Source organism: Elephantulus edwardii, unplaced genomic scaffold (assembly GCF_000299155.1).
Source record: "Elephantulus edwardii isolate Elephantulus edwardi_28Jun2011 unplaced genomic scaffold, EleEdw1.0 scaffold00003, whole genome shotgun sequence".
Classification (NCBI taxonomy): domain Eukaryota; kingdom Metazoa; phylum Chordata; class Mammalia; order Macroscelidea; family Macroscelididae; genus Elephantulus; species Elephantulus edwardii.
Window position 1 is genome coordinate 1575988 of NW_006399753.1, and position 11041 is coordinate 1587028.

The 11041-nt window shown below is 51.7% G+C and overlaps 1 protein-coding gene across 1 annotated transcript; it reads left to right on the plus strand.

Moving 5' to 3' along the window:
- The first annotated feature begins 1068 nt into the window (after positions 1–1068).
- Positions 1069–9844, plus strand: LOC102853915 (lymphocyte antigen 6K-like). The gene is made up of 4 exons (XM_006879441.1): positions 1069–1153; positions 2185–2283; positions 2387–2455; positions 9564–9844. Exons 1-4 carry the CDS (start codon positions 1069–1071, stop codon positions 9842–9844), a joined length of 534 nt encoding a protein of 177 aa, XP_006879503.1.
- The last annotated feature ends 1197 nt before the right edge of the window (positions 9845–11041 follow it).

Consider the following 11041-nt stretch of genomic DNA (forward strand, 5'->3'; position numbering starts at 1 on the left):
CACGGACACGCCCACCTATCCTCTCCCCGCCCCACTACAGCCTTCGTCCCGCCCCTTCCCTGTCACGGTCACGCCCCCTATCATCACCCTGTCGTGTCCGCTGCCCTCGCCCCGCCCCCTGCCAGGGACACGCCCCATCCTCGCCCCGCCCTGCTACAGCCTTCGCCCCGCCCATGCCATGGCCACGCCCCCGTCCTCGTCTGCACAACCCCTCCCCTGCGCTGAGTAGGGAGAAGATTCTAGAAGGAGCCCTCGTGGTATCCCGCAGGAGGCGCGGCAGGCGGGTCGGTGTCCACTAGGCGACAAGGACAGAGCCAAAGGTCAGCTTGGGCAGCGTTCCTTGGGCACCTTTGAGACGCCCCACCAACTCAACCAGCAGAACAGCATGGGGGGGCTGGGCAGGTCCAAGAGGGGGTCTGCGGAGCCAGCCGAGTTGGGGGCCACTGGGTGCTGCACAGGGGCATCTGCAGAACTGCGCCGGGGACGTGGAGTACAGGGAGGTGGGGGAACCTGGGGGTTGGGCATGTAGGGGTCCCAGTGGAGGAGGGGGGGACTCTGGGGCTCAGGGTGTCGGGGAACTTGGGGGTTGGGCATGTAGGGGTCCCAGTGGAGCCCAGTGGAGGAGGGGGAACTCTGGGGCTCAGGGTGTCGGGGAACTTGGGGAGCTGATTCAGGCACTGCTACAAAGATCTCAGGGGTCTGGTCTGCTCTTGTCTTTGGCCTGTACATAGCCCCACCCTGTGACCTCTGGCTTCCTCTCAGGGTCACATGGGGTGACCACACACTGACAAGGGACAGGAGGGGCAGAAGACGGATGGGGAGGAGTGCACCCAGACAGTCCTGAGGGGGGTCTGGAGCCCTTTAGAAGACACTACACCACCTGTGGGGTGGGGGACGGCAGAAGGTGATAGGAACACCTGAGGGTGGGTGTGGAGTCAGGGTAGGAGCAGATGGCCACAGCAGGAAGCAACACTGGATCCCACAGGCCAAACCAAGTGCCCTGTGGAGAGGGGGCTTGAGACTTGACCAGGTTCATACAAACAGGTTCCAGGTGGGCACCTTGAGGACATGGCTCTCCTGCTGGCCCTTCTTCTGGCCCTGAGTCTCCCAGTGGCCAAGCTGGAAAGGAGCATCTACGTATCTAAACAGGAAGGTCAGTGCCTGCCCCTTGCATGCCTGGGGGTACAGCAAGGTGGGATGCAGAGGGTAGGAGTCCTGGTCTGTTAAAAGGCTTAACAGGCCTAAGCGGGCAAGCTGGACACTGACAAAAGTGCCCACGTGGGATTCTCACCACTACCCCCTGTCAACCTTTCTGAGCATTGTCACCCAAGTGACCTCTGAGGACTTGGAAGGACATATGGGCACCGGGCACCAGGATGGAGTGTGGGTAAAACTGTGGCTGTGTCACAGAGTGAGCGTGCCCATGCCCTCTGGGGCTGTGTCTGTGGGACTGCGTCCACATAAGTAGACGCTTTGTGTGGATGTGAGTGTTTTGTGTGGGTTTAGCTCGGAAGGGCGAGGGCCAGCAAAGAGGAAAGACCCTCGACCAGGTGGGTTGACACCGTGACTGCCACAGTGGGCTCTCATGTGTCAACAAGTGTGAGGACAGGACAGGACAGGGTGCAGGTGTGCTCCTCAGAGGGTTGCTGTGGGTCGCACTCGACTGGATGACACCTCACAACAGCACCTGGTTGTGTGGGCTTGGGCTGTAAGTGCAGGACGGGTCTTAGGCCTGAGCTGTGTATCCAAGTTGAAGGTCGGGGTGTTTTGAGTGTGGATTGGGAGTGTCTGATGAGGATTTGTGTATCTGGGTATGGGTTGGGGTGTCTGGGTAAGGAGTGTGAATTGTGTATGAGTGTTTTGGAGTACCTGGTGAGGGTTGTTTATCTGGGTGTGAGTTAAGTAGCGGGGCAAGGATCGTGCATGTATGTGTGGATTAAGTAGCTGGGTGACGGTTGTGCGTCTGGATGTGGTTGGAGTATCTTTCTGGGTACGGGCTTATATCTGGGTGTGCGTGGGGAGTCTGGGTGGAGGACCTGGGGGATTGTGGCCCTGGTGTGGGTGTGGAGTGAACATACTGAAAGAAGTAGGAGTGACTGCACAGGAGGGAAGGTCCTTGCTGTGGGCTGGGTGAGTTCTGTGCTCTGACCAGTGGTGCCTCTCACGTCCCCATTTGTCATGCAGTGCTGAAGTGTCACTCCTGCGAGGCGGAGAATAATTTTAAATGCCTGAACCCAGTTAATTGTTCATCTGCCGAAACATACTGCATCACCACCGCCATAAGTACGTACCTCCTTTCTGTTGGGGTCCTGCGGGCAGGCGCGTCCAGGGCCCTCTGCCTTGTGTAAGAACAGCTAGCATAAAGGGACCCTTCTCAAGCATGCAGATCTGAGCTCCACGGAGGCTGGTGTGCCCAGCGGGGAGAACTACACCTACTGCTGTCCAGTGGCTGGAGGTGGGCACAGTGGGTGGGAGGGAAAGGGGGCCCCTCCCAGTGCCCATGGTGAGCGTCTGTGGCTGCTGACGGAAAGCTTGGGGTTCCAGTCCAGCCAGCGGCACCTCAGAAAAAAGGCAGAGCAGCTGCTTCCAAAGCACCTGTGTCTGCCGACTCTGTGGCGTACAGTCTGACACACAGGCCTGCTGGGTGGCATGCTTCTTAAAGTGACAAAGCTTCGATGATGCCAAATGCTCACAGCGTTACTGTTCTGTGCCCTCGAGTGAATTACAGCTCCTAGCGACCCCAGGACCAACCGACGTGAACCCTGTCCTGTGCTGTCCTCATCCTGCCACGTGGGAGCCCACAGCTGCTGTCACGGTCCGGCCAGCTCTCTTACACTGACCCCACATCTTTCTAAGTATGCTGTCCTCCTCCAAGGACTGACCCCTATTAACAATATGTGAGGCTCCAAAGGGCACCAAGGTGACACCTTTTCCAAAACGTACCTGTCTGTTCTTTTGGCAGTTCATGGGAGAGTCAGTACTCTTTTTTTTTTTTAATAAGTGGATTTTTATTTTTTAAAAAATATTGTCAAAGTTGTAGACCCTGGTTGAGATCCAGTGTTTGCTCTTCAACACCACAGCTCAAATGCTTTGAGTCTTCTGTCATCCTTGGTCATTGTCCAACTTTCAAATGCAGAGCAGCAACTTATTGATGAAAGCATGGCTTGGACCAGGTGCACCTAAGTCTTCAGACTGACTTTTTTGCTCTTTAACACTTTAGAGAGGTCCTTGACACAGATTTCTCCATGCAATACACTTTTTTAAAGATTTCTTGATTACTGGTACCAAGGAGGTTGATTGTGGGTCCTAGTAAGATGAAATGGTTGACAGTTTCATTCTTTAATCTGTCTATCCTGATCCTAGTCCACTAGTGAGAATTTATGTTTTCTTGAAGGCTGTCATCTTTGATCTTCTGCAGCAAACGTTTCAAGTCCTCTTCATTTTCAGCAAGGAAGGTGTATGATATGCATAGTGTGGGTTGTTGATAGTCTTCCTGTGATCCTGACACCACATTCTTTGTCATAAAGTACAGCTTATTGAATTATTTGCTTAGCATAGAAATTGAATAAATGTGGAGAAAAAAATATAGTCTTCATGCACACCTTTTTTGATCTTTAAACCATATAGTCTTCCCTTGCTCTGTTCAGACAGTAGCCCAGGTTTAGGTTGCCCCTGAACACAATCAAATGACTGGATTTCCATTCTCCTCAGTGTTACCCGTAATGTGTAGTGATCCACATAGTCACATGGCTTTGCATAATCAGTCAAACACAATCATCCTTCTGCTGTTCTCTGCATTCAGCCAAGACCCACCAGACATCAGCAGTGATAACCCCGGCGCCAAGCCTCTTCCAAACCAGCATGAATTTCTAGCAGTTCTCTGTCAGTGTTCTGCCATTTTTAGTAATCTTCAGAAAGATTTTGCTTGCATGTGGTGTTAATGATATTGTTCAATGATTTCCACATTCTATTGGATCACCCTTTCTGGGTGTGAGAATAAATATGGACCTCCTCCAATCAGTGGGCCAGGTAGCTGTCTTCTAGACTTTTGGTACAACCTGGTGAGCACATCTAGGACTGTGTCTATTAGAACGGGCCAGTTGATAGTCCATCCATTCCTGAGACTTTACTTTTTTTGCCGGTGCCTTCAGTGCAGCTTGAACTTTCTGCCTTATTATTGATCCTTGATCATGTGCTACCTCCTGAAATATTCCCATATCAGCCAGTTCTTTTTGATACAGTGACTCTGCATATTCCTTCTGTCAACTCTTAATCAAATATGTGCTCCAACAACGAAAGCCATGGATGAGAAAATTGCATAATTCTGCCAACTTTAGCAGTCTGGAATCGATTGAATAAACAATCAAGATTCATTAATAATAACTGGTGACTAGAATGCAAAGGTTGGCAGCAAATAAGGACAGGTACTGCTGGAATCCTGAAGGCACACGGTTCGAGGCCACCAGCCCCTCTGTGGGAGAAGGATGGGCAACCTCCTCCCATGCGACTACCTGCCTCTGAAAACCGGCCGAAGGGTCAGCTGTGGGTCAGTTCCAACTCTGCAGTACAGACAACAACCACAGCTGGAAATTACAGACTTGGTGACAGAAACAGGGCTGGAGATCAAATGGTTAACTTTTACACAATCAATGATTTCTTTACTGCAAATGTTGTTGCTCTTATGAGCCGTCGAGTCACCTGCAACTCATAGTAACCCTGTGTACAGCAGCTCTGAACCCTGGCCCCCCGTCCTGAACTAGTCTCACTGTCCCCAACACACAGACCCCCATTGCCCCAGTCACTGTATCAATCCATCTCATCCTGGGTCTTCCTCTCCTCCACTGTCCCTCCACCCTTCCAAGCATAATGTCCTTCTCCAAGGGCCTGTCTCTTCTGGCCACATGCTCAAAGTATGTGAGACAGAGCTTCAAAATCCTCGTCTCCAAGGAGAGACTTGATCTGACCCTCTCCAAGACAGACCTATTTGTTCTCTTGGCAGTCTGTGGTATGTTCTAGACTTTTGTCCATTGCAAATACTTTCTTTAACAAGGCACATAGGATGGCAGCACACACGGGCCTCACCTGCTGGGCTACACAAGAATCAGATTGACTACAGCTGTGGAAGAATCACTGGAGACTGTCTCTGCAGTCAGGGCCAAGCCAGGTGTCCACTGTGGGACAGACAAGTTCAAGCTGAAGAAGATTTAAACAAATCCACAAGGACCAAAATAAAACCTTGAGTTTATCCCACCTGAATGTCAAAAATAGGTTTGAGGCATTGAACACTACTGATCAAAGCCCAGAGGAGTCTTGACTGGATGACATCGAGGATATTCATCAAGAAGGCAAAGGCTGTTACAGAGACAGGAGGAAAGTAAAATCCGAAGTGGATGTCAGGAAAGACTCTGAAAATTGCACTAGAACATTAAGAAGCCAAGACAAAGGCAAGAAAAGCTGAACTAAAAGAAAGAAACAGAAGATTGAAAAGGATAACTCAAGAAGACAAAGTATTATAACAAAATGTGCAAAGAGCGAGAGTCAGGAAATTATAAAAAAATAACTTGCTTAGCATTTCTCAGATTTCAGGAACTGAAAAATTTAAGCCTTGAGTTGCAATAAATTACCTGCAACTCATAGCGACCCTGTGTACAACATCTCTGAACCCTGCCCTATCCTGGGCCGACCTTATTGTCTCTGACATGCTTGTCCCCATTACCCCAGTCACCGAGTCAATCTGTCTCCTCAAGGGTCTTCCTCCCTTGTACTCTCCCTCCACCCTCCCAAGCATGACGTCCCTCTCCAAGGACTGGTCCCTCCTTCCAACATGCCCAAAGTATGTCAGATAGAGCCTCAGAATCTTTGCCTCAGAGGAGTACCCTGGTTTCACCCTCTCCAGGGTGATCCTGTTTATTCTAGCAGACCATGGTCTATTCAACACTCTTCTCCAGCACCACAGCTCAAAGGCATTAACTCTCCTTCTATCATCCCTGGTCATTGTCCAGTTTTCTGATTCATAGCAAGGAATTGTGAAGACCGTTGCCTGGATCAGGCTCACCTTCTCCCCTCTTTTTTTTTTCTGGTTTCTTTTCTTTTTCCTTGTCGTGTGCCATCAAGTTGGATCCAACTGGCACAGTGGGAAATTGCCCATCATTTTCCAGCAGAGCATCTGGTGGATTTGAATCATGCACCTTTGGGATTGCAGCACAGCTTCTTGCCACTACGCCACCAGAGCTCCCTGATAAGGCACACCTTCGTCTCCAGACTGATGTCATTGCTCCTCAGTACTCTGGAGAGGTCCCTGACAGCTGACTTTCCCAATGGAATTAGTCTTGATTTCCTGGCTGCTGGTACCAAGAGTGTTGACTGTGGAACCAAGTAAACTAAAACTGTTAACTATCTCAATCTCTTCGCCATCCATACTGATGCTGCCAATTGGCCCAGTGGTGAGAATCTTTATTCTCTTGATGTTGAGCTTCAATCCATATTGAAGACTGCAGTCCTTGACCTTCTTCAGCAAGTGCTTCAGGTCCTCCTCAGTTTCAGCAAGAAAGGTTCTGTCATCGACATACCTTAGGTTGTTGTTGAGTCTTCCTTCTGGATGCTAGAGGTAAAATCTTGAATGATCCTGGTAGCATCAAAAGAAGGTGGAGGGAAAAAAAAAAAAGAAGGTGGAGGGGATACACAGAATCACTGCACCAAAAGGAGTTGGCTGACAGTGAGAGAGTAGTTTTTACAGAGTCAGGAGGAAGGTGGGAGGTAAGGGCACATCAAATGTTGGGAGCCTGTCAGTCTGTGCTTCCTGTCCTCCTCCTAAAAGCAGACTTCTGCCACTGTGATCTCAGGGTGTGGCATTTCCACTCTCCAGTCACTTACAGAGGGCTTCTGTGTGCCAGGGTGTTTGTGGGATAATAGGTAGTGATGACACTGCTTTTAAGCAGTATGTTAACTTCATAAAGAAATAGCCTGTACATGAAGTGAGGCAGACCCACAATCTCCACTGCTCAGGCACCATGGAGGCATTGTGCTGACGTGACCAGCCTCCAGCCAGCCAGCCAGCCAATCTCTGCTGTGAGGTCAGTGGCTTCAGAAAGCCCATAGAAGGTTGCTAGAGTCAGAACCACATCTGCAGCTGTACTGTATTATGATTCAAGCGAACATTTATAGAGCAGATTTGTTTTTCACTAAACAATCCATGCACATTGTGTGCTGTGACATGGATTGCCTTCTCCACGATGGAATGTGAGCTGTGGTGTGGACGGAAGGTGTGCTGTGGCGTGGGCTGTGTGGACAGGAGGTGTGCTGTGGCGTGGGCTGTGTGGACGGGAGGTGTGCTGTGGTGTGGGCTGTGTGGACGGGAGGTGTGCTGTGGCATGGATTGCCATCACCACGATGGAACCCCACTCGTCCTGCTTCCTCTTTTCTGCCTCCTCCTTCCCTCTCTGTCTTCATCTCTGGACAAGCACAGCCCTCTTAGTCCTGTACAGTTGACAGTTTACTCTCCCCGATGTTATTGTCCATCTTATGTTGTTAGATGCTGTTAGGTGGAGTATGTCCACATGGAGCCTGTGCTGTCCTTCCCTGTTGTCCCTGCCCTGCTCAAGTCTGTTGCCACATCACTGTATCGGTCCCTCTGGTTGAGAGTCTTCCTCTTTTTTGCCAACCCACCACCTTTCCAAGTATGATGTCCCTCTCAGAAGAGTTAGGAGTTCACCTCTCCAAAGTCCATGTCCTTGGATTACCCTCCCTGCGGTCAGCAGAGGCTGTCCCATGTTCCGTTTACAGGCTTGGCAGTAGTTTGTCTGGAAGTTGAGCTGTGGAGGTGAGTTGAGGTCCAGGCATGAAAGGTAACTAAGGGTCAGGTCTGGGGTTTCCACTAGTTTCTGACAAACCAGTAAAGACAGGTGATTTCAAGGGATGGAAATGCATTTTCCCACCGTTTCCAGAGGTCAGAGCCCCAGACTCAGGGCACCGCCGCGGAAAGGTACTCACTGCTAGACCCCCCAAGCTGCCCTGGCTGTGCCCCATACCCTTGTCCTTTCCCCAGCTGCTGCCGGGCTCCTGTAATGTCTCAGGAGTTGTGAGGTTTGAGTCGGCAGCCTACTCCCCCCCGGAGGTCGAGTTCTAGAACAGGGGCTCCTCCTTGTCTCAACCTCTGGACCGCCCAGTCCCTGTGCATCAAAAGACCATGGTGCCCACCAGTTCTGCACCCCTGTCCACGCCTAAGGCGCCCATCTCCCAGGTGCAGGGCAGGTTACTAGTTGCTGGAGCTACTGCGTGCTCTCAGTGTAGGGCTGACCATGGTCTGGACGGTGAGACCCTTGAAGCTGGGATACGCCCCAAGACCCGGGGAGATTGCATAGATGGTCATCAGCCTCAGTGTTGTACTTTGGGATCTAGTCATTCTATCAGACCCCAAAGAGAAGATTCAAGGGACCGACTGAAAGTACCAGCATGAATTGTCATCTCATATCTGCCCTCAGAACACACAGATGCTCTTAACACACAGAGGGAGCACGGCACCAGAGAAAGTGTATTGACAGACACATGGACATACTTGGCCCTGAAGCCCTTAGAAGATGGAAAAGCCAAAGCATGGGTTCCTTGGCCAGGATTTGTTGTGGCCTTCACTTCAGGCCCCACAGGCCCAGTACATCCCTCAGAAGAGAGCAGAGTGTGTGTCTTATTTGGAGAAGAATGTGGAACTGAAGAAGGAGATCAACCATTATCTAAAGAACGTTTTGTTCTCCTATAATTGAGTCACTGTCCACTCTAATCCTGACCCTGGATAGAGGCCCGAGATAGACACTAGTACACACGACTTCCTGTCTGTTCTGCTCACTCTTTGTAAGTTACTTGTAAATGCATCATCTGAGTGTTTCCTAGCTACTCGGGTTATCATCTTGGCGAACCTGGAACAGGTGATTCGTGGAGAGCCAGAAATGGAGCGAGGCCTAACACTTAAGAACTAGGATGGCTTCAAGAGAGAAGACTGACCTTGTGAAACAGGCTCATAAAAGTCAGATTTAAAAGCCTGTGATAAAAGATTTTAAGTGTCAATGCATTTGAGGGGGATTTGAAACTTCTTGTAATAATATTTTGAAAGGAAAAAAAAGAAATTGTGAGGTTTACGCACACCCTTCACTGATGGCCACCTTCCCTGCATGGCCAGGAAAGCCATGTTCCCAAACTGGACTATGACAGGTGCACACCCGGGGTGAAGGATGTATTTTGAGGGCAACACGGTTCCTTCTGTGAAACCACTAACAGCAGCCTGTCCCTTGTGGGCTTCTCTCTCTCAGGGGGGTCCTGGAGGCCTGAGCCAGCCCCACGTTAAGAAGTTGAGGCACAGGGGGCTCATGTGTTCCCAAAAGGAGACACACACACACCCCCTCCTCTGGGGTCACGCTGCCAGTGGCAGAGCCAAGCTCCTAGTCTGGTGCATCTGTGAGTCCAACGCTGGGTGCCCTGGTCCCTGAGCCCACTGTTCACATGCCTGTGGTTGAGCCGGGGCCCGGGAAGGGTGGATGGCCACTGGTGACCACTTCTTCTCTGTCTCTGTGTAGAGATCTTCGCTCGGTTCTACTTGGTCTCCAAGCAGTGCTCATTATCTTGCCCGGTCGTTGAGCGCCCTGCAGCAAATCTGCAACCCCGGAGGTTCCTCCTGGAGAAGCCTACCCCGTTCCTCTACATCAAGTGCTGTGAGCATACCCTGTGTAACGAGGTGGGCCCAACTGTGAACGAGACCACCTTCAGAGACTTACTCTGGGATGCCAGCGGGCAAGGCACTGAGCTGGCCACGCCCCTGACTTTGATCTCCATCTGCTTGGGGCTGGGGCTGTCCTGAGCGCGTACACGCCTACCTTCCACACTCCCCTGCGCTCACGCCCACCCACCCCAGTCTTGTGCCCACACTTCACACCAGCCATTAAACTTGCTTCCCCCTGACCAGCCGTGTGGTCTGACTTCTAAGGTGGAGGGCATCCTGGTGAGACCGGGTTACCGTGCCCAGCTGTGAGCGGTCTGCCTCTGTAAACGTCTCAGCCTTGTCAGCTGCAGGGTGGTCCTCTTCTGTCCCAGGGCCTTTCTGTAAGTCAGGCTAGCACTGGGCACTTGGTTTGCTTTGTGGAGAGGGAAGAGGAAAGGGGTGCACAGCACCCCTCCAGAGCCACCCGCTCACATTCATGGGGCTCCCAGAATCAGAGCCAAGGTAATGTCCCACCTCTGGTCAAGTAAAACCTGAGGAAGCCAACATCCTCCCCCACCTGGCAGTCCACACAGGACCGCCCCAGGGAAGGGCCACCACCTGCTGGAGTCAGCAGGGAACCTCAGGTGTGGCCAGCTTTGGTGACTGAGGCCAGGTTTCTGGGGCATTCCTTGGGAGAGGGGCCACCATGAGGTGAGGGGTGAAGGGGATGAGTCACAGAGACTGAGTCACAGGGACCGACAGGCTTATCCCTGTGTGGGGAGGGTCCAGGTGCTGTACCTGCTGGGTATGTGCTTGGTGCCTTTGACCTTGGGGTGGCATAGGATCCCTGGAAACAGAAGGTATGGGCAGGACTGAGACCTGGTGGGATCGTGGGTGCCATATCCCCTCAGTGTACAGAGGCCTGTGCTCATGTCCCCTGCACATGTGTCCACCCAGGAGGCACGGCCCACAGCCTTGTTAGGTCTCCCTGGCTCTCGGTCTTGTAGGCCACAGTAAAACCACAGTGAGTGGTTTTAGAGAGGAGGCGTAGACTCTCACCACCTAAAATCAGCCTATTGGCTGAATCATGATTTACAGGCCAGGGAAGGGCCCCCCTTGGCTCTTCTGATGCCTGCACCCTTAGCCTGTAGGTAGACTTACCTGTGTCCTCGCCTTTGACACTCAGATGAGAGTAGGGTAGGACCCATGACTCAGTGTGGTCACTGCCTGAAGTCCGAGCTTAGGGACACCTCTCTGTTAGGACGGCCAGGAGCAAGTGCTGATCCAGGGAGAGGGTGTGGAAACGTGATCCTGGATCGGCCTCGGCAAGGAACAGTCCCGGTGTGGAATAACGAA

Coding starts and splice junctions, on each gene's coding strand:
- LOC102853915 (XM_006879441.1), top strand. CDS start 1,069: ATGGCTCTCCTGCTGGCCCTTCTTCTGGCCCTGAGTCTCCCAGTGGCC. Junction 1,154..2,184: donor CTACGTATCTAAACAGGAAG/GTCAGTGCCTGC, acceptor TTTGTCATGCAG/TGCTGAAGTGTCACTCCTGC. Junction 2,456..9,563: donor CTGCTGTCCAGTGGCTGGAG/GTGGGCACAGTG, acceptor GTCTCTGTGTAG/AGATCTTCGCTCGGTTCTAC.